At 46.1% G+C, this 23,859-nt stretch overlaps 1 protein-coding gene and 1 long non-coding RNA gene across 4 annotated transcripts in view; one reads left to right on the top strand and one right to left on the bottom strand.

Moving 5' to 3' along the window:
* Positions 1-21,353, top strand: part of LOC123730951 (uncharacterized) — a 31,083-nt gene extending 9,730 nt beyond the window's left edge. The window contains exons 2-3 of the long non-coding RNA XR_006762437.2: positions 18,714-18,819; positions 20,125-21,353. This is a non-coding gene — a long non-coding RNA (uncharacterized LOC123730951). The remainder of the gene's footprint in view (positions 1-18,713; positions 18,820-20,124) is intronic.
* LOC106588234 (uncharacterized) overlaps positions 1-22,497 on the bottom strand; it is a 29,040-nt gene extending 6,543 nt beyond the window's left edge. For 2 of the 3 annotated variants that reach the window (XM_014177047.3, XM_014177045.3), the window contains exons 1-2: positions 22,292-22,497; positions 160-371 (exon numbers count right to left, since the gene is read on the bottom strand). In XM_014177047.3, the coding sequence (XP_014032522.2) occupies positions 160-366 (207 nt within the window). In that variant the 5' untranslated portion in view covers positions 367-371; positions 22,292-22,497. Of the gene's footprint in view, positions 1-159; positions 372-17,057; positions 17,304-22,291 lie in introns of all 3 variants that reach the window. The other variant, XM_082970330.1, reaches the window with a different exon arrangement.
* Between the last annotated feature and the right edge of the window lie 1,362 nt (positions 22,498-23,859).

Here is a 23,859-nt window from a genome sequence, read left to right on the forward strand (position 1 = left end):
AGACATAGGCTAGTCACATAGGCTAACTCCGCCTTTTCCTCTATGCTAAACTGACGTTGTTTACGTACAGAGGTGTAAGCCGGAAGATTGGTACATTGGCGGAGGCAACCCGAGAGAGACTACTAGTACACACACACATATGCACACAGACAGACAAACCTGATCGTGAAAGTATGGCGAGGAGGCAGCCAGCACACAGCGGTGGGCCCTGAACACCTGTCCCTGCACCTGGATGGAGAGGTCACAGAGCCGGCCCTCCTCCCGCTGTCGATTCAGGCTGTCCAAAACTGCTGCACGCACATTGGGGAAGCATACTTGGACCACCAGGCCAGCAGGGGCACCAGAGACAATGCAGTCCTGATCCATTGTGCCTAAAGTATAAAGAAGAATAAAATCCTGTTAGCACTAACCGTAAATGCTAGCTAGCTATCTGGGGATCCTTGGGATGTCCCTAAACTCCCTACCCTAAACCATAACCTGAACCCCAACCCTTGTTGGGTTTTGAGAATGTGAAATATACGTATTCCTGTCATTGATGGAGTGCTGTTTAGAGGGTCTACACCAGAAGGGTTATAGGAGGATGGTATATAGTGCAACTAAGCTTGGAATGTTTTGAGTGCAGGGAAGCGATTACATGTGGCAGGCATTGATAAGGGGAGACGGGTGGAGATCTTAGAAACTAACAATGTCACTGAGGGAGAGAGGGTAATGTATAACGTTTACATTATGTCAGTGTATGTTACTGTTAACCATCAGGGATCCTCTGGGAGAGATCCTCTGGGAGGAGAAGAGACACAGTCTGGTAGCAATAACCATGACAGCCTTGAGTTGAGGAGGCGTGAGCACTTTGGGGTAGAGGTCAGGTTAGATGAAGTGAGGAAGAACAGATATCACTAAGGTTCTGTCTAGCAACAGAGATGCATTGGCTGTTCATTTGTGGAAGAAGAGATTCAGCCTAGGAGAAAGGGTTAAATATCAGTGCTTGTGAGATGTTTTTTTGTCTGAATTACAGCTGTAACGACTCTTTGGGAAGAATTAAACTTGGTTAAGCTTCTCTAGTGTCCGTGAGTTATTTACTCTGACAATTAGGTTCTAACACCCTTTTAAATTTAAACTTCAATGGAGAAGGGTGCAATTGCGGCCCGCAATTCAGGGTGTTCCTGCATGCTGGCATTCCTGCATCTGCAGGAACCCCTCTTTATACCTCTATTGGTCCATTTTTAACCTAGGACAGGCGAGAGGTGGGGACGCTCCAGTACAGTAGGTTCCCGTTGGTTGCCATCCGCCGATAAACCCCACAGAAGAAAAAGACGTGAGGGTGACAACGGTAGACAGTGTCCTTCGTCCCCTCCTGTCGGGCATTGTTTTCCTGCAGTTTTGTTAACGACGGTGAGGGCAGGTGTTCGGCCGGCGGGAGCAAAGGACATTGTGTGCTAGCTAGCTAGTCCTAGGAAGACTGCGGTACACAGCATGCGGGAGCGACACCGTGTGCTCGCTAACTACCAAGTTAGCGAGCACACAGTGTAGCTAACTAGCAACCTAGCTAGTTAGTTAGCACACAGGGTCGTCCCCACCTCCCGCCTGCTGTGTACCGTAGTAGCTAGCGGGAAGTGGGGATGACCGGTAGGCAGTGTCCTTTGCACCCGCCGGTTGGGGCACTGATTTCCCGCAGTTCTGTTAAATATGGTCAGGGCAGGTGTTCTGCCGGCAGAAGTGAAGGACACAACTCACTCACTTTTGTACATCGCCTTGGTCTGTACAATTGACCTTATTTTAGCGCCCCAAAAACGTAATGCTTCCAGATCAACTGTAATGTCAATACCATTTTAAAGCACAATTTCTCCCCTTTCCAACAAAATCAATGACGAGACCTTCATGATGCCCATCTCTGCATGATTCAAGAATCATTGGGTCGGGTCCGTCGGGTCTTTTTAACAATGGCGGGTGGGGAAGCTAAACCTATTGTGTGATAGTGAGAAGTCGTTTTGACCAACTTATCACCTTATCGCCTCTAAAATGTAAATAAAACTCTATAAAGAGTTTATATAATGTGTCATTACATACAGTGGGGGGGAAAAAGTATTTGATCCCCTGCTGATTTTGTACGCTTGCCCACTGATAAAGAAAGGATCGGTCTATAATTTTAATGGTCGGTTTATTTGAACAGTGAGAGACAGAATAACAACAAAAAAATCCAGAAAAACGCATGTCTAAAATGTTATAAATTGATTTGCATTTTAATGACGGAAATAAGTATTTGACCCCCTCTCAATCAGAAAGATTTCTGGCTCCCAGGTGTCTTTTATATAGGTAACGAGCTGAGATTAGGAGCACACTGTTAAAGGGAGTGCTCCTAACTGCAGCTTGTTAACTGTAAAAAATACTTCTGTCCACAGAAGCAATCAATCAATCAAATTCCAATCTCTCCACCATGGCCAAGACCAACGAGCTCTCCAAGGATGTCAGGGACAAGATTGTAGACCTACACAAGGCTGGAATGGGCTACAAGACCATCGCCAAGCAGCTTGGTGAGAAGGTGACAACATTTGGTGCAATTATTCGCAAATGGAAGAAACACAAAAGAACTGTCAATATCCCTCAGCCTGGGGCTCCATGCAAGATCTCACCTCGTGGGGTTGCAATGATCATGAGAATGGTGAGGAATCAGCCCAGAACTACACAGGAGGATCTTGTCAATGATCTCAAGGCAGCTGGGACCATAGTCACCAAGAAAACAATTGGTAACACACTACGCCGTGAAGGACTGAAATCCTGCAGCGCCCGCAAGGTCCCCCTGCTCAAGAATACATATACATGCCCGTCTGAAATTTGCCAATGAACATCTGAATGATTCAGAGGACAACTTGGTGAAAGTGTTGTGGTCAGATAAGACCAAAATGGAGCTCTTTGGCATCAACTCAACTCGCCGTGTTTGGAGGAGAAGGAATGCTGCCTATGACCCCAAGAACACCATCTCCACTGTCAAACATGGAGGTGGAAACATTTATGCTGTGGGGGTGTTTTTCTGCTAAAGGGACAGGACAACTTCACTGCATCAAAGGGACGATGGCCGGGGCCATGTACCATCAAATCTTGGGTGAGAACATCCTTCCCTCAGCCAGGCTCATTGAAAATGGGTCGTGGATGGGTATTCCAGCATGACAATGACCCAAAACACACGGCCAAGGCAACAAAGGAGTGGCTCAAGAAGAAGCACATTAAGGTCCTGGAGTGGCCTAGCCAGTCTCTAGACCTTAATCCCATAGAAAATCTGTGGAGGGAGCTGAAGGTTCGAGTTGCCAAACGTAAGCCTTGAAACCTTAATGACTTGGAGAAGATCTGCAAAGAGGAGTGGGACAAAATCCCTCCTGAGATGTGTGCAAACCTGGTGGCTAACTACAAGAAACATCTGACCTCTGTGATTGCCAACAAGGGTTTTGCCACCAAGTACTAAGTCATGTTTTGCAGAGTGGTCAAATACTTATTTCCCTCATTAAAATGCAAATAATTTTCTAACATTTTTGACATGCGTTTTTCTGGATTTTTTGTTGTTGTTATTCTGTCTCTCACTGTTCAAATAAACCTTCCATTAAAATGATAGACTGATCATTTCTTTGTAAGTGGGCAAACGAACAAAATCAGCAGGGGATCAAATACTTTTTTCCCCCACTGTACCTATTTGCAGGTTTGTGTCGAATTTGAATCGGGTTTTCAGGGCGGTGCTAAAGTGATCTTCAGAAATAAACAGCAGCTTTTGAGAGTCATAATAGCTTGCAGTGATGACGAAAAAAAATGACTAGGTATCTTACCGGTGTAGCACTTCTCTCATTGTTTAAAAACAAGAAATGGACAGTGACGGGGGTAAGGGGGATACCTATACTGTATATAAGTAACGTAAACTAACTGACATTTGTACATCGCCTTGGTCTGTACAATTGACCTTATTTTAGCGCCCCAAAAAACATAATACTTCCAGATCAACTGTAATGTCAATACCATTGTAAAGCACAATTTCTCCCCTTTCCAACAAAATAAATGACATGAGCTCCACGCTGCCCGTTTCTGCATAATTCAACAAGGCAATGAGCTCCGTCAGGTCTTTTTAAAAATGGCGGGTGGGGAAGCGACACTAATGCGTGGTAGTGAGAAGGAGAGATGTCGTGTGGGAAAACTGCTTTTTTCACTCGATCTGTCCAACTTATCACCTTATCGCTTCTAAAATGTAAATAAAACACTATAAAGAGTTTATATAATGTGTCATTACATACCTATTTGAAGGTTTGTGTCGAATTTGAATCGGGTTTTTAGGGCGGTGCTAAAGTGATCTTCTGAAGTAAACAGAGGCTTTGAGAGTCATGATCGCATGCAGTGATGACGCAAAAAATGACTAGGTATCCCCCCCTTACCCCGTCACTGTACATTTCTTGTTTTTAAACGATGAGAGAAGTGCTACACCTGGTGGGGAGAGATTGTAAGACAGAAATAGTTGCTTTACACATGCTGTACGTTACGGCATGACACGTCACAATGTAACGGAGGTTCCGTTTTTTCAACTTTTCTCCAATACTATAGAGCCATTACCATGTCGATCAACGCTTGAATAGAAACGTAGTTCACACCCCAGATTTTGAAGTCAACACAGTCGCTACAGTCCCATTAGTTTTCTTTGCAGCCTCGTTTGAATGTCGCGGTTGCGCACATTTGTACGGAATGGGGTCAGTTTACGTTAGCTAGTAAGAAGGACTCCGGTACACAGCAGGTGGAGGTGACACTGTGTGCTAACTATCCAGATAGCAAGCTGGTATTTTGGATGCAGTAATTGCAGAATTAGTTATACTGCACTGTAACTGCAGTTACACTGCATAGTTACTGCGGTAAAAAAAAAACTATTATTTTGGACGCAGTATTTGCAGCATATTGCAGTTATACTGCACTCTGACTGCAATCTTTTTTTTGTAAGGGCGGGCTGGATAAGCTGAAGTGGACTTGGCCCTAGTATCATTAGCCGGAACCCAGAGTAATATGATTCTGCCGGATTCGGGAAGAGCTCGGCCCGCATGAAGCCCACCCCCCGAATCACGCAAACCCTGCTGAAAAAGAACATTACTCAAATTTGTGTAATTGTTAGTGTCTTATAATGCAATGGGTGCATGGCCCACAAACACTATGCACATGTTTATATAGATTGGTTTCTATTAATTGAGAAGCATTTAGATAACTGGTCAGTAGTTTAACCAGATTCCAACCAAAAACCAGATATCAACCAAAATTAGACGTATTTTACATGACGTCAAAAAGACTTTATAAAGAAGACGTCTTCATCTGGTTGTGATCTGGTTATATGATGTCCTGACCAGATTTCAACCAGTAAAAGACGTCTTTATCTCGTCGTATGACAACTGTGCTGCTCGGCCGGTGCAAGCACATGCACAGAACAAATACACTGCTGGAACACCGATTAAGGTGTTTACATGTCCTAATAATTAGAAAGATAGCTCAGAAAACAAGGTGATTTAATCAGGGTATAATTAATTACTTCCATTTTGACCTTACGCTGATTAAGATAAGCAGAGTAAGTAGTTTACATGACTATTGCATAATCTGTTTACTGCTATAATCCGTTTAATATCGAATTATTAGTGTACATGTAAACGTACTAAATGTTGCACTTCACTAGCAATAGCTCAAGTCAAAACAGATAGAAAGGGAGGCAGACAGGTGGAGTAGAGAGATTCATGTAATTTTAAGACCCACATTTTCATCAGGATATTTTCTACTGTTTTTACTTGTCGGCTTTAGACCTATATATTTTACTTAGTTAATTTATAGGCCTACGGCTGCATTGGCCTATAGGTTATCTCTGAGTAATATGCTCTCATTTCTTTAGCTGCCAATGGATCACAGTGTATCAATGTGTCCATAAGGCAGAGGCTAGTGCTCTCCATAGTTTCACTTTAACTTTCCGATTTTTATCATTTTACTTCAGATATTTACAGTGCCTTGCAAAAGTATTCATCCACCTTGGTGTTTTTCCTATTTCGTTGCATTACAATCTGTAATTTAAATGGATTTATATTTGGATTTCATGTTTTATTTTATTTTTTATTTAACCATTATTTAACTAGGCAAGTCAGTTAAGAACAAATTCTTATTTACAATGACGGCCTACCAAAAGGCAAAAGACCTCCTGCGAGGATGGGGGCTGGGATTAAAAAAAATCATTTTTTAATAAAAAAAAATATATATAGGACAAAACACACATCACGACAAGAGAAACAACACTACATAAAGACAGACCTAAGACAAAAACATAGCAAGGCAGCAACACATGACAACACAGCATGGTAGCAACACAACATGACAACAACATGGTAGCAGCACAACATGGTACCAGCACAAAACATGGTACAAACATTATTGGGCACAGACAACAGAACAAAGGGCAAGAAGCTAGAGACAACAATATATCACGCAAAGCAGCCACAACTGTGAGTAAGTGTCCATGATTGAGTCTGAATTAAGAGATTGAGATAAAACTGTCCAGATTGAGTGTTTGTTGCAGCTCATTCCAGTCGTTAGCTGCAGCAAACTGAAAAGGCGTGCGACCCAGGGATGTGTGTGCTTTGGGGACCTTTAACAAAATGTGACTGGCAGAACGAGTGTTGTATGTGGAGGATGAGGGCTGCAGTAGATATCTCAGATAGGGGGGATTGAGGCCTAAGAGGGTTTTATGAATAAGCATCAACCAGTGGGTCTTGCGACGGGTAAACAGAGATGACCAGATTACAGAGGAGTATAGAGTGCAATGATGTGTCCTATAAGGAGCATTGGTGGCAAATGGTAAAGAACATCTAGCTGCTCAAGAGCACCCTTACCTGCTGATCTAAAAATGATGTCTCCGTAATCTAGCATGGGTAGGATGGTCATCTGAATCAGGGTTAGTTTGGCAGCTGGGGTGAAAGTGGAGCTATTACGATAGAGGAAACCAAGTCTAGATTTAACTTTAGCCTGCAGCTTTGATATGCACTGAGAGAAGGACAGTGTACCGTCTAGCCATACTCCCAAATACTTGTATGAGGTGACTATCTCAAGCTCTAAACCCTCAGATGTAGTAAACACACCTGTGGGGTGAGGGGCATTCTTCTTACCAAACCACATGACCTTTGTTTTGGAGGTGTTCAAAACAAGGTTAACCTGTCTGGGCTAGGGGGCAGTATTTTCACGTCTGGATGAAAAACGTACCCAATTTAAACAGATTACTACTCTCGACCAGAAACTAGAATATGCATATTATTAGTAGATGTGGATAGAAAACACTCTGAAGTTTCTAAAACTGTTTGAATGGCATCTGTGAGTATAACAGAACTCATATGGCAGGCAAAAACCTGAGAAAAAGTCAACCAGGAAGTGGAGGATCTGAGTATTGTAGTTCTTCTTTCTAGTCCCTTTCGAAACTACAGTATCTGTGGGGTTACGTTGCACTTCCTAAGGCTTCCATTGGCTGTCAAAAGCCTTCAGAAAGTGGATTACGCATTCTCCTGTCACTGGGCAGAGTATAGGAGCTCAGTTACTGAGTGGTCTGCCTGGCAACAAAGGGATTGGATATGCGCAGTCACGCGAGCGCGCTGTTCCTCCTTTTTCTTCTTGAATGAATATGCTATTGTCCGGTTGGAATATTATCGCAATTTTATGTTAAAAATACCATAAAGACTGATTTTAAACAGCGTTTGACATGCTTCTAAGTACGGTAATGGAACATTTTGACTTTTCGTCTCTGGTTCCGCGCTCGCGCGTTATGCCTTTGGATAAGTGATCTGTACGCACGAACAAAACAGAGGTATTTGTACATAAATATGGATTATTTCGAACAAAAACAACATTTCTTGTCGAAGTAGCAGTCCTGGGAGTGCATTCTGTCGAAGATCAGCAAAGGTAAGAGAATATTTCTAATACTAATTCTGAGTTTAGGTTGCTCCGAACTTGGCGGGTGTCTGTATAGCTCTCTGTGATGGCTGAGCTATGTACTCAGAATATTGAAAAATGTGCTTTCTCCGTAAATGTAATGCTCGGGCGTCGTGGGTGAGGAATCAAACGCAGGAAGCAGCAAGTACAGGGTAGTGGCTTTTAATGGGCCAAGAGACGAACAAACACAAGCCACCCCAAACAGCGATAAGCGCGCACACAAAACAAAGTGCCCCAAACACAGGGGGAAACACAGTCGGCGCAAAACCAACGCACAAGCGCAAACACAAACATACAACAGAATAAACAATCCCGCACAAAGAGAAGGCGGGCCAACGAATAATTATAGCCCCGCTAATCCCCCCCATTACGAACAGGTGCAAACAATCACAAAAGGGGGGAAAACAAAAAGGGAATCAGTGGCAGCTAGTAGGCCGGTGACGATGACCGCCGAGCGCCACCCGAGCATGAGGAGGAAGGAAGTTCTTAGTCAACAAAGCATGCAGGAGTCATGAGGCAAATAGCAAAATAGCAAAATGCACAAGTAGGCGTCACCCACTTGGGAGAAGCTTTTATTTCTGAAGGCAGATTTCTTGTAGAAAATGCCAGTGGATGGTCTTTGAACAGCAGGAGGCGGCTTCAAGGCCTCTGGATCTGGGTGGGGTAGCCTGCCATTTATTGGGCTCAAAGGCTTCGACAGTGTAGGAAGCATTGAGTGTAGGAAGCATTCCAAGTAATTCCATCCAAAATCAGGTTGTAGGTTTGCTGTTTCAATTTGGAATGAAGGTTATGTTGTTTAGGGTAGCATCCTGTATATGTCCATCCCAAAAAATCTAAGTTAGTCTAACTCTAAATCTATCTATTTTTAAAACATGCTGAAAAATTTGGGAGCTCATCTGCTCATGACCTCTCTCTCTGGGGTGACCTCTGTCATGTAATGGACATACACTAAATATTCCAAATTGGTGAAGTGAAATGAAAAAATATTATTTAACAAACAACACGTACGCCCATGTATTTTATTTCAATATCCTACTATAATCCACCAGGATTTACAAAACCCTATTTTTATCACATTTATTTCCATCAATAATTACTCAAAAATTATTGCACCTGAATTTGACCCAGAAAATATGACTATTATATTTTTCCTTAGAGGTTTTAAGCAAATAACAATGCAGTAATTGTATATTCATTTCAGTAGCTAAATAAAGAGGTAGGCATATCAGTTCCAGCTAAAGCAATTAAATATTTTTGTTTCACTACCTCGTACAGAAGGTGGCGGCAGTAGATAAATACAGTGCCTTGCAAAAGTATTCATCACCTTTGGTGTTTTTCCTAGTTTGTTGCATTACAACCTGTAATTTAAATTGATTTTTATTTGGATTTCATGTAATGGACATAGACAAAATGTTCCAAATTGGTGAAGTGAAATTAAAAAAACTACTTATTTCCCCAAAAAATAAAAAAATAAATGAACTGAAAACTGGTGCGTGCATATGTATTCACCCTCTTCGCCATGAAGCCCCTAAATAAGATCTTGTGCAAACAATTACCATCAGAAGTCACATAATTAGTTAAATAAAGTCCACCTGTCTGCAATCTAAGTGTCAAGCTAAGCTACAAAGCTCCACAGGGGAGATTGGAGTATCCGTCCATAGGACCACTTTAAGACGTACACCCCACAGAGCTGGGCTTTACGGAAGAGTGGCCAAGAAAAAGCCATTGCTTACAGAAAAAAATAAGCAAACACATTTGGTATTCCCCAAAAGGCATGTGGGAGACTCCCCAAACATACTCTGGTCAGATGAGACTAAAATTGAGCTTTTTGGCCATCAAGGAAAATGCTGTCTGGCGCAAACCCAACACCTCTCATCACCCCGAGAATACCATCCCCACAGTAAAGTATGGTGATGGCAGCATCATGCTGTGGGGATTTTTATCATCGGCAGGGACTGGGAAACTGGTCAGAATTGAAGGAATGATGGATGGCACTAAATACAGGGAAATTCTTGCGGGAAACCTGTTTCAGTCTTCCAGAGATTTGAGACTGGGACGGAGGTTCACCTTCCAGCAGGACAAACTGCTAAAGCAACACTCGAGTGGTGTAAGGGGAAACATTTAAATGTCTTGGAATGGCCTAGTCAAAGATTAAAGATTGCTGTACACCAGCGGAACCCATCCAACGTGAAGGAGTTGGAGCAGTTTTGCCTTGAAGAATGGTCAAAAATCCAAGTGGCTAGATGTGCCAAGCTTATAGAGACATACCCCAAGAGACTTAAAGCTGTAATTGCTGCAAAAGGTGGCTCTACAAAGTATTGACTTTGGGGGGGTGAATAGTTATGCACGCTCAAGTTTTCAGTTTTTTTTTTGTCTTATTTCTTGTTTGTTTCGCAATAGAGATTGACAAAGATTTTGCATCTTCAAAGTGGTAGGCATGTTGTGTAAATCAAATGATACAAACCCCCCAAAAAATGTATTTTAATTCCAGGTTGTAAGGCAACAAAATAGGAAAAATGCCGAGGGGGGTGAATACTTTTGCAAGCCACTGTAGGTGTAGTCTGCCATAAAACCTTAGCCCTCCCGTTGTCCAGGCCGGGTCAGAGCGACCCGCTGGCTCGGCCATGTGTTAGGAGCCGTTCCCCCGCGTCCAGTCCGGGTCAGAGAGACCCCCTGGCTCGGCCATGTGTTAGCAATGCGTATGTTATAACCCCCTCTGCAGTTGTCCAGGCCGGGTCAGAGCGACCCCCTGGCTCGGCCATGTGTTAGCAATGTGTCGGCCATGTGTTAGGAGCCGTTCCCCCGCGTCCAGTCCGGGTCAGAGAGACCCCCTGGCTCGGCCATGTGTTAGCAATGCGTATGTTATAACCCCCTCTGCAGTTGTCCTGGCTGGGTCAGAGCGACCCCCTGGCTCGGCCATGTGTTAGCAATGTGTCGGCCATGTGTTAGGAGCCGTTCCCCCGCGTCCAGGCCGGGTCAGAGAGACCCCCTGGCTCGGCTATGTGTTAGCAATGCGTATGTTATAACCCCCTCTGCAGTTGTCCAGGCCGGGTCAGAGCGACCCCCTGGCTCGGCCATGTGTTAGCAATGTGTCGGCCATGTGTTAGGAGCCATTCCCCCGCGTCCAGGCCGGGTCAGAGAGACCCCCTGGCTCGGCCATGTGTTAGCAATGCGTATGTTATAACCCCCTCTGCAGTTGTCCAGGCCGGGTCAGAGCGACCCCCTGGCTCGGCCATGTGTTAGCAATGTGTCGGCCATGTGTTAGGAGCCGTTCCCCCGCGTCCAGTCCGGGTCAGAGAGACCCCCTGGCTCGGCCATGTGTTAGCAATGCGTATGTTATAACCCCCTCTGCAGTTGTCCTGGCTGGGTCAGAGCGACCCCCTGGCTCGGCCATGTGTTAGCAATGTGTCGGCCATGTGTTAGGAGCCGTTCCCCCGCGTCCAGGCCGGGTCAGAGAGACCCCCTGGCTCGGCTATGTGTTAGCAATGCGTATGTTATAACCCCCTCTGCAGTTGTCCAGGCCGGGTCAGAGCGACCCCCTGGCTCGGCCATGTGTTAGCAATGTGTCGGCCATGTGTTAGGAGCCATTCCCCCGCGTCCAGGCCGGGTCAGAGAGACCCCCTGGCTCGGCCATGTGTTAGCAATGCGTATGTTATAACCCCCTCTGCAGTTGTCCAGGCCGGGTCAGAGCGACCCCCTGGCTCGGCCATGTGTTAGCAATGTGTCGGCCATGTGTTAGGAGCCGTTCCCCCGTGTTCAGGCCGGGTCAGAGCGACCCCCTGGCTCGGCCATGTGTTAGCAATGCGTATGTTATAACCCCCTCTGCAGTTGTCCAGGCCGGGTCAGAGCGACCCCCCCCCGGCTCGGCCATGAGTTAGGAGCTGTTCCCCGGCGTCCAGGCCGGGTCAGAGAGACCCCCTGGCTCGGCTATGTGTTAGCAATGCGTATGTTATAACCCCCTCTGCAGTTGTCCAGGCCGGGTCAGAGCGACCCCCTGGCTCGGCCATGTGTTAGCAATGTGTCGGCCATGTGTTAGGAGCCGTTCCCCCGTGTTCAGGCCGGGTCAGAGCGACCCCCTGGCTCGGCCATGTGTTATCAATGCGTATGTTATAACCCCCTCTGCAGTTGTCCAGGCCGGGTCAGAGCGACCCCCTGGCTCGGCCATGTGTTAGCAATGTGTCGGCCATGTGTTAGGAGCCGTTCCCCCGCGTCCAGGCCGGGTCAGAGAGACCCCCTGGCTTGGCCATCTGTTAGCAATGCGTATGTTATAACCCCCTCTGCAGTTGTCCAGGCCGGGTCAGAGCGACCCCCTGGCTCGGCCATGTGTTAGCAATGTGTCGGCCATGTGTTAGGAGCCGTTCCCCCGCGTCCAGTCCGGGTCAGAGAGACCCCCTGGCTCGGCCGTGTGTTAGCAATGCGTATGTTATAACCCCCTCTGCAGTTGTCCAGGCCGGGTCAGAGCGACCCCCTGGCTCGGCCATGTGTTAGCAATGCGTATGTTATAACCCCCTCTGCAGTTGTCCAGACCGGGTCAGAGCGACCCCCCCCCCGGCTCGGCCATGTGTTAGGAGCTGTTCCCCCGCGTCCAGGCCGGGTCAGAAAGACCCCCCGGCTAGGCCATGTGTTAGGAGCTGTTCCCCCCGCATACAGGCCGGGTCAGAGAGACCCCGGGGGAAGCGTTAGCAATGCCTATGTTATAACTCCCCCTGCCGTTGGCCGGGTCAGAGCGACCCCCCCCGGCTCGGCCATGTGTTAGGAGCCGTTCCCCCGCGTCCAGGCCGGGTCAGAGAGACCCCCTGGCTCGGCCATGTGTTAGCAATGCGTATGCTATAACCCCCTCTGCAGTTGTCCAGGACGGGTCAGAGCGACCCCCTGGTTCGGCCATGTGTTAGCAATGTGTCGGCCATGTGTTAGGAGCCGTTCCCCCGCGTCCAGTCCGGGTCAGAGAGACCCCCTGGCTCGGCCGTGTGTTAGCAATGCGTATGTTATAACCCCCTCTGCAGTTGTCCAGGCCGGGTCAGAGCGACCCCCTGGCTCGGCCATGTGTTAGCAATGTGTCGGCCATGTGTTAGGAGCCGTTCCCCCGTGTTCAGGCCGGGTCAGAGCGACCCCCTGGCTCGGCCATGTGTTAGCAATGCGTATGTTATAACCCCCTCTGCAGTTGTCCAGACCGGGTCAGAGCGACCCCCCCCCGGCTCGGCCATGTGTTAGGAGCTGTTCCCCCGCGTCCAGGCCGGGTCAGAAAGACCCCCCGGCTAGGCCATGTGTTAGGAGCTGTTCCCCCCGCGTACAGGCCGGGTCAGAGAGACCCCGGGGGAAGCGTTAGCAATGCCTATGTTATAACCCCCCCCCCCTGCCGTTGGCCGGGTCAGAGCGACCCCCCCGGGCCGGCGCGGTGCATCAGCGTGCAGTCGGCCGGCCATAGAGAGGCTACTAATATTGTCAGGAAGAAGAAGAAGAAGAAGAAGTAGAAGAAAAAGAAGAAGAAAAAGACAAGGATGACGAGGACAACGATGAGGACGACAGCGAGGAATACGACCCCGCCGAGCGTGAGGCCGTCGCTGACGCCTCGCCGCGGTCCCGGTTTCAGCGCAGCTCAGGTCCTGGAACAGATAGCCTCCAGTGTCGACCGAGAAGACGAAGAAGACTTTTGCATTTCCGAAGAGGAGGACGTTTCGGAAGACGAAGACGGCGAGGAATACGACCCCGAACGTGACGCGGACGACTCGGCCTTGCGGTCGTGCTCCTCTTCTTCTTCTTCTTAAGGAGGAGGAAGAGCGAGAGGGAGAGCGAGAGGGAGACACGGCCGCCGCCCGAGAGCGAGACAGAGAGCCAGAGCCAGAGCGAGAGGACACGGCGGCGGCGGCGGCCGGCCAAGCCCGAAGGGAGACGTTGCTGTCAAAAAACGGCAAAATCAAATGGTCCTCCGCGGCCTATCGCGGCCCGGACCTGCCCCGCGCCGTCCGCCACCCCGGCCCCGCGGTGATGCCTGGCCCTACGGCCTACGCCGCGTCGCGCTCAACATCGAGTCCACCTTCCGGCTGTTTGTCACGCCGGCGATAGAAAGGATCATTGTGGACATGACGAATCTGCAAGGGGTGAGAAAATACGGCGACGGCTGGCGACACATGGACTCAGTCGACCTGCGCTCCTACCTAGGGCTGCTAATCCTAGCGCGCGTCTACAGGTCCCGGGGCGAGGCCGCGGCCAGCCTGTGGGACGTGGAGAGCGGCAGGACCGTGTTCCGAGCCACCATGCCGCTCAAGGTCTTTCACAAGTACTCGAGGCTGCTGCGATTCGACGACCGCCGGTCGAGACCCGCGAGACTCGCCGCCGACAGACTGGCGGCCATAAGAGAGGTCTGGGACCTGTGGGAGGAGCGGCTGCCGGCCCTCTACAACCCGGGGTCCGACTTGACGGTGGACGAACAACTGGTCCCGTTCAGAGGTACCGTCTGCGCGTATCTGTGCATATCTGTGCGTATCTGTACGTACGTACGTACGTGTACTATAGAGAGGTAGCATCGGCGTGTAACATAAACGCCGTGCGCCCCCAATGATGAGCCAGCGGTAGTATAGAGAGGTAGAATCAGCGGCATCATCATCATCATCATCATCAGCAACAGCAGTATCAGCAGCGTCGGCGTGTAACATAAACGCCGTGCGCCCCCAATGATGAGCCAGCGGTAGTATAGAGAGGTAGCGGCATCAGCAGCAGTAGCATCATCAGCATCAGCAGCAGTAGCATCAGCAGCAGCAGCAGTAGCATGACGCTGCTAATCTCCTTCCTCTCAACCCGGGGTCTGACTTGACGGTGGACCAACAACTGGTCCCGTTCAGAGGTACTGTCTATGTATCTGTGTATCTGTGTACGTGTAGTATAGAGAGGTAGCGTCAGCAGTAGCATCGGCAGCGGCAGTGGCAGTGTGTAACATAAACGCCGTTCGCCCCCCAATGATGAGCCAGCGGTAGTATAGAGGGGTAGCGTCAGCGCCAGCATCAGTGACGCCGCCGCCGCTAATCTCCTTCCTCTCCCTCTCCCAAAAGGGCACTGTCCTTTCCGACAGTACATCCCCAGCAAGCCGGCCAAATACGGCATCAAGTCGTGGGTGGCCTGCGACGCCAAGTCCAGCTACGCTTGGAAGATGCAAGTCTACACCGGTAAGGCGGCCGGCGGAGCCCCCGAGAAGAACCAGGGCGCGCGCGTCGTCCTCGATCTCACGCAGGGGCTGCCCGGTGGTCACAACGTCACCTGCGACAATTTCTTCACCTCCTACAAACTCGGCCAGCGGCTCCTCGAGAGGAACCTCACCATGGTCGGCACGGTGCGAAAGAACAAGCCCGAGCTCCCTCCCGCTCTGTTCCAGTCAAAGGGCAGACAGGTCTCGTCCTCCAGGTTCGCCTTCACGCCCACCGCCACTCTGGTGTCCTACCTCGCAAAGAGAAATAAGAACGTGCTACTCCTGAGCACGCTGCACACGGAGGCCGACGTTAGCGATCGCCGCGACCGGAAGCCGGCCCTCATCCTAGACTACAACCGCAACAAGGGCGGCGTGGACAATCTAGACAAGGTGGTCGGCACCTACAGCTGCAGACGGATTACTGCCCGCTGGCCCCTGGTCATCTTCCACAACATCCTCGACGTGTCCTCCTACAACGCCTTTGTCATATGGCGAGAGATCAAGCCCGACTGGATGCCTCGGAAGCGGAACAAGAGGAGGGTGTTCCTGGAGCAGCTGGGAAAGGCGCTTGTCAAGCCCTTGATACAAAGAAGGCAGCGTCTCCCCCGCACCGAAGCCGCGTCCACGCTTGTCAAAGTCCTGCAGAGTGCCGACCGCGACGCGGCTCCTCCGCCAGCCCGGGAGCACGCCGCTGGCCCGGACGCCGCTGGCCCGGACGCCGCTGGCCCGGACGCCGCCCCGCTAGTGGCGAGTAAGAGGAAGAGGTGTCAGCTCTGCCCGCCCAAGAAGGACGCCAAGACACACACGGCGTGCTGCAGGTGTAAGAAATACATCTGCAAAGGCTGTTCGCACGCCTACTGTCACACTTGTGCCCTCTGGGCCTTTAGCCGAGACGGGACAGGGTGACCCGCCGGGGACACGGGGAGTAGGCAGAATGGGAGGACAACGGGAGGGTTAAAGAAGAAGAAGCAGAAGCTCCAACTAAAACTTGGATTGAAATCTGTGCTTCACGCGCAGGCTGCCAGTTTGAGCGCATCCGTCAACCTTCCAATATGATTCCATATGGAAGTTTGGACAGAGCGCCCGGTAAAGCTATACAACAACAACACAGCTGGAAAACAACGACAGTTTCTAGAAATGTACACCTTTTTTTAAAGATTTGACTGCTACGTGGTAGTCCCTGTTCTCCTGCATTCTTGTTTTACTTTTCTAAGTAAATCGGAGGTTTGTTGGGAAGAAGAACGTGAAAGAAAGATTTGCTAGCAAGCTACTGTAAAGCTAGTTAATTTAGCTGGCTGGACACGTTACATTTTTAACATTCATTGCATCCGCCGTGGAGCCCAGTTTCATAATATTATCATATGTCCCAGCTGCTTCTAGTAGTTTTCAAGTAATCGCGAGAAAACAGGCCTCATTTTAGGGCATTTTTTTCACCCTGCCAGCTCCTATTAGTTCTATTGAGCACAGTGGCACCAACTCGCTTTCTCGAACATTCTTTTCCCAGCACATTGTTCTGCGTCACAATGCCTGCTTCGCTATTGCAGGCAATGAGACCTGCCCACGTCAACATCGTAGGCTTGCCTCAGGTAACTTATTATTAACAAGGTTATTATTATTATTAACAAGACTACTTGGTGCGCAAGCTAAGCGACGGCTGGCGCTTATCCATCAAATGTTAAACAATTTTTTTTTTGACAAAAGTGTAAAACCTAAACAAACGTGTGTCCCTGTCCACTTTTTCAAGTGTCCAATTTAAAAAATAGCCAGAATTTAGAAAAGTCCTTGTTTTTGAAAGAAAAGCACTTTTTTGCCCATTAAAATAACATCAAATTGATCAGAAATACAGTGTAGACATTGTTAATGTTGTAAATGACTATTGTAGCTGGAAACGGTGGATTTGTAATGGAATACCTACATAGGCGTACAGAGGCCCATTATCAGCAACCATCACTCATGTGTTCCAATGGCACGTTGGAACAGCATCCCGGAGTCACCTCTTCACTGTTGACATTGAGACTGGTGTTTTGCGGGTACTATTTAATGAAGCTTCCAGTTGAGGACTTGTGAGGCGTCTGTTTCTCAAACTAGACACTCTTGCTCAGTTGTGCACCAGGGCCTCCCACTCCTCCTTCTATTCTGGTTAGAGTCAGTTTGCGATGTTCTGTGAAGGGAGGAGTACACAGAGTTGTACGAGATCTTCAGTTTCATGGCAATTTCTCGCATGGAATAGCCTTTATTGCTCAGAACAAGAATAGACTGACGAGTTTCAGAAGAATGTTATTTGTTTCTGGCCATTTTGAGCTTGTAATGGAACCCACAAATGCTGATGATCCAGATACTCAACTAGTCTAAAGACGGACAGTTTTATTGCTTTTTTTTATCCGTTTTCAGCTGTTCTAACATAATTGCAAAAGGGTTTTCTAATGATCAATTAGTCTTTTAAAATTATAAACTTGGATTAGCTAACACAATGTGCCATTGGAACACAGGAGTGAAAGGATTTCTGATAATGGGCCTCTGTACGCCTACGTAGATATTCCATAAAAAATCTGCCGTTTCCAGCTACAATAGTCGTTTACAACATTAACAATGTCTACACTGTATTTCTGATCAAATTGATGTTCTTTTAATAGGCAGAAAATGTGCTTTTCTTTCAAAAACAAGGACATTTCTAAGTGACCCCAAACTTTTGAATGATTAACTCAGAACGGCAGGTAGCCTAGTGGTTAGAGCATTGGGCCAGTCACTGAAAGGTTGCAAGATCAAATCCCCAAGATGACAAGGTAAAAATCTGTCGTTCTGCCCCTGAACAAGGCAGTTAACCTACTGTTCCTAGGCCATCATTGTAAATAAGAATGTGTTCTTAACTGACTTGCCTAGTTAAATGAAGGTTAAATAAAAAATTAAGAAATAAAATAGCTAATACAACGTGCCATTGGAACACAGAAGTGATGGTTGCTGATAATGGGCCTCTGTACACCTATGTTGATATTCCATAAAAAATCTGCTGTTTCTTGCTACAATAGTCATTTACAACGTTAACAATGTCTACACTATATTTCTGATCAATTTTATGTTATTTTAATGGACAAAAAAATGTGCTTTTCTTTCAAAAACAAGGACATTTCTAAGTGACCCCAAACATTTGAACGGTTGTGTACATACTTGAATTTTTGCATTTAACTTTCCCTTTTTAAGACTGCCAAACTGTCCTCAATTGGGAAACCTCTGACAGGAACAATGTCCTCAGAATTAGGGAGCGGTGTGTTTATAAAAAGTTGTTTGAATTACAACATGTATTAGGATTAAGCAAAACTTTACCATTTAGAGAGGAGTTAAACATTTCCATTATCCAACTGTCTAATTTTGATATCCTCTTAAAATGTTTCAGATTGATGATCAATGAATGTACCACTTCAATAAGAAGGGACAGAGGAGCAAACTTGCTGTTGCTATCACTTTTAGTACTGTAGATTCTGACTGTTAAAGATATTTTACTGTGCGTTACCGTTATGTCGTGTCCGGCAAGGCCCACATGATGCCAATCATCTTTTTATTCAAAATTTTATAGGCTTACAGTGTCATGAAAAGCCAAAAAACTCAGGACGTTGATGTGTTGCGGGCCCTCTGGAAATTCCTGAAATGTGCCCCTAAGTCATGTTGGAGAAGGACGCAAAGTATGTATATGAGCAAGTTGCTCTTTTTTAAAGACATCTCTAAGCTAAAACTCAACTACCGTAATTTCCGGACTATTAAGCGCACCTGAATATAAGCCGCACCCACTGAATTAATTTTTTATTTTTATTTTGAACATAAATAAGCCGCACATGTCTATAAGCCGCAGGTGCCTACCGGTACATTGAAACAAATGAACTTTACACAGGCTTAACGAAACACGGCTTGTAACAAAAATAAATAGGCTTTAACGAAGCACGGCTTGTAACAAAAATAAATAGGCTTTAACGAAACATGGCTTTTAACAAAAATAAATAGGCTTTAACGAAACACGGCTTGTAACAAAAAATAAATAGGCTTTAACGAAACACGGCTTGTAACAAAAATAAATAGGCTTTAACGAAACACGGCTTGTAACAAAAATAAATAGGCTTTAACGAAACACGGCTTGTAACAAAAAATAAAAAATTAGCAGTAAACAGTAGCCTACCAAGAAAGTCATTGGTCACCATCTTCCTTCTCCTGTGCACTGAAACCATCTCCTTCGGTGTCAGAGTTGAATAGCCGCAGAATTGCTTCATCCGATATTGGATCGTTTTCATTGTCGCTCTCGTCACTTTCATCCTGGAGGCAAATCCCCCGCTGAGCCCTCTTCAACACGCAGCAGTCCAGCCTTTCGAAACCCGTTGATGATAGTGGATTTTTTGACAATGCTCCACGCTGTCAGGACCCACTGGCAGACTTGACCATAAGTTGCTCTTCGCATGTGGCCCGTTTTAGTGAAGGATTTCTCCCCACTTGTCATCCAAGCCTCCCGCTGACCACGGAGCGCCACCTTAAATGCACGATTTACACTGATGTCGAGTGGCTGCAAATACTTTGTTGTACCCCCAGGAATCAGGGTGACAAAATGACTCCCGTAATCAGAATGATGGGAAGTTTGAGAGCGCTCGATTTAATCTAAACAGTAAACAAAATAGTTGTTTGACCTTAACCCGTTCGGCAATTTCATTGGTCTAATGAAAGCTTCATGCCGCCAAAAAACTGAGCACGTCACAGAATGTGTTTTTTTGGAGAAAAAAATTTGAAAGCGGGAAAAATCCATATATTAGCCGCATCATTGTTTAAGCCGCGACGTTCAAAGCGTGGGAAAAAAGTTGCGGCTTATAGTCCGGAAATTACGGTAGTACCATGGAAATACTTTTAGTCAGCTGAGTCCACAAAGTTTCTTCAAGAATCTCCTTTCTAGTTTGCTTATAAAATCAGAAATTGATGAAGTTGTAATGCGCAGATTCTTTCCACTGCAGATCTGATCCATCACACGACTCTTCAAGAGGGCCACTACGCTCTAGATCGCCTTCTGTGCTCAGAGTTCCCTGATGAGGATCTACCCCATCACACCACTCTAATTAATCATTAATCAAATAAAACAATGGGCCTTTATATGCTCATAGTATTTCTATGCATTATGCAACAATTACTGTATGCAGATGTGCGGAAAATTGTGATTGCTTGATCTATTTTAACTGTAAGAATATGTTGCTGATTAACTTTAATTGGGGACTATGGAAACAAATAGAAATGTAATGAACAATGTTTGCAATATCCAACTTTATCCTCGGCAATACTTTTTACAAAAGTAGAACCTAAAAGGGTTATTCAGCTGTCCCCATAGGAGAACCCTTTTGGGTTCTATATAGGACCCTTTCCACAGAAGGTTCAACATGGAAACCAAAAGGTTTCTCCCTGGAACCAAAAAGGGTTATTCTATGGGAACAGCCAAAGAACCCCTTTGGAACCCTTTTTTCAAAGAGTGTAGGTAATAAGCTGTAGTCAGGGGGTTATTACCAGTTTATGACAAGGTCTTAACTATGACCTTGAGAGCGTTGGAGAGCGTTGGACTAGTAACCGAAAGGTTGCAAGTTCGAATCCCTTAGCTGACAAGGTAAAAATCTGTCGTTCTGTCCCTGAACAAGGCAGTTAACCCACCGTTCCTAGGCCGTCATTGAAAATAAGAATGTGTTCTTAACTGACTTGCCTAGTTAAATAAAGGTACAAAATTATTTTTAAAAGTAGGCTACATATGGCGGTCAGACAATAAACCATATTCTGGTCAGTAAAAAAACATTGAAAAAACATACTTTTTCAACCAGTTTGCGACCTGAATAAGGCATAATAAGTTGTCATATTGACTTATTTTCAACCAGGTTTTGCTCACTGAGAAGCCCCCCTCTTAGTGTGAGTGACATGAATTTGAAACAACTGAATGTATGTGTATTAGAAGTAGTATTAGAAGTAGTTTTCACATGCAAACTTTATATGTCCGAACTCAGAATCAAACATGCTTCCCAAAAAGAACATGATTGCTGTGGTAGAATGTTTATTTTGATTGGCAATTTCCTGCATTTATCAGAGTGCCATCAGGTAGCCTGATTTCAGATGTTTCCATGTAAACAGGATTATTAGGGGAATCGTTCTTGAAAAGCATGTAAACATTTTTATCAAACTATTATATTAATATGACTATCCACAATCATCACATTTTTGTCTGCATGTAACCATACTCATTGTATCAAATCATCACTGCAAGTTCGCTAGCTACAGCTTCACTTGCAACATTGTATCAACTAGCCTATTCTGTGCCCTCAGTTTCCTGGGCCAGTGAGCTCGGGACAAACAGCGGTTTTTTTATGACGTTTCCACTGGATATATGGGATCATCAGATCATGATATTTTGCTCTTTCACTATGAGACTTGGTAATTATCGACGCAGAGGGAGCGAACAGCGCCCCTCTATATGTAGCCCATGTATCTGAAGCTGTATGGCCAGAAAGAGTCATGCCATACTCTTCTGACCCAGACAGCATCAGATACATAGGCTACAAATACTGAGACAGAGGGGCGCTGTTTCGCTCGCTCGGATGCGTCTTTCTGTCCGTGCGCGTCTCGGTCAAATAACAATATTTCAATATTTGATTTGGACGGGCAAGGAGGTACGGTAGGGCGGGCCAGACCCCTAAGACCGGACCATACGCCGACCCTGAGTTTTGGGAACCATCTCGCTCCATCTTCTCCCACTGTCGGCCGCTGGGCTTGCTCTCATCACCATTTGGTGGTGAGTGGAATGGAAACGCTAACCGGATGCTTCAGATTTATACATCCGGTGAAACATTTGGTTCTATCTGTGGTGTGGTTAGCTAGCTTGTTAACATTATCTAGCTACATTAGCTAGCTAGCTACAACCAGAAAGGGTTGAAAGGCCCAACGGTAATCTTCGCAGCCCTAACCCTGCGCAAATTCATTGACAGTCTAATATAGCCAGGAACAGTGAATGTTAGCAAGACCGACAATTGTTTATCTAATCCATTCAACCCAGTGCACTCAACTCGTAGTCAATAGCTAGCTAGTCAGGCTAGCCAAGTTAGCATGAAACAGAAAAGTGTGCAATTCTATTAGCTTCAGTTAGCTAATTACCTCTGTTATCAGGTTCTCCAAATGCGAAACGAGTCTTCAAAATATGCCAGTGGTTTCAACTAAAGCACATTCTTTTCAGCGTTGTTCAATCACTCAGTCCTTCTCGTTTGGTAACGCACATTCAACTCGACACAGTTCCATCATCATGTCAAGTGGGTGTAGGGTGGGAGTGTAGAGCTTGTCTGTGACTGCCCATCGTGTACCAAGTTCCAACCATTGCTAACTCATGTAGTTACAGTAGCACAGAACTAAAATAATTTAGGTTTGGGCAGCTATCTACCTCCTTTATTTATTGTCAATATACCTGATTCCTAGAACTATCCATCCATTATCAGAGGCTGATAATCATTAGAGGCATGGTCATTATAGCCTTGCCACTTTTAGTAATGAATTATCTATTTATTAGGAGTTTAGGCCTATCATCACAATGAACATAATAAAAAGACAAGAATACTTGTGACTGGATGATTTTCATTTAAAAGAATGTGGACCACTTAACCTTTATTCATGATTTTACCATTAGAATATCCCTATAAAAAGGCTGGCTGCTACATTCTTGTCCCTTTTTTCATTACCATAAGCATCTTATATAGCCTGTTGAGTCTGTAGGTTTCAGTAATTTTATTTGAGGGTAAATTCAGTTTAGATTCATTGAAAGTATAGGGAGCATTACTTTTTTCACCGCAACCGGCGATCAGCGTTTTCCCACTTATTGTTTTTACCACTACATCAATGACCATGTGGTAAAGGGACCAGCACTGTGTGCTTTGAGTTCCACCCATAGACTTACATAGACATTGCTTTATTGTATATGTCCCATTATGGCATCTCTGAGAGCACGGGAAGTGCCATTGAGGCCATCTCCATTTTGAAGTAGTCCATTTTCTTCTTCTGCTACTTCTATGAGTTGGCAAGCAAACTGAAAGGGTGCATACTGCCACCTGTAGTGTGTTGTTTGAACAGGTATAAAGCCACCTGCAGTAAATGTGTTTACTGACAACAAAGCCCTGAGAGAAAGATTACAGGGATTATACTATCAATGTAGCGATATTGTTGGTAACAGCTCCATGGTGTGGCATGAACCAACAAACCTGCTAAGGGTGAGCACTCTGTCACTTGTGCCATCAGACCTCTTGGCATATAGTGTAGCAGATCCCAATGATATCTGGAGCAGTTGCAATCATTTTCAATGTATTTCCTATTGTCAGGTGAAAAGGAACAATAGCAGAACACATGGCAGTCTCATCTGGCTTAACAGGCCTTCTTCCTGCACAGAGTCACACACAACAAGAACAATCCCAACATAGGTGTGCTGAAACTCCCCATTATGAGTAGTGAGGTAAACTGGGCACGGTATGGCTGGGTGCTACTATGGAGCGATTTCAATACCAACAGAAATTGTATTTGAATTCCATAATTTTGAATTATTGCACTAATTTAATCATTAAATTGAACATGTGTTTTGTAATTTCAAACTGAATTAATATTTTTTATTTTACTAGGCAAGTCAGTTAAGAACAAATTCTTATTTTCAATGATGGCCTAGGAACAGTGGGTTAACTGCCTTG

The sequence above is a fragment of the Salmo salar genome, chromosome 27 (genome assembly GCF_965601325.2).
Source record: "Salmo salar chromosome 27, fSalSal1, whole genome shotgun sequence".
Taxonomy (NCBI): domain Eukaryota; kingdom Metazoa; phylum Chordata; class Actinopteri; order Salmoniformes; family Salmonidae; genus Salmo; species Salmo salar.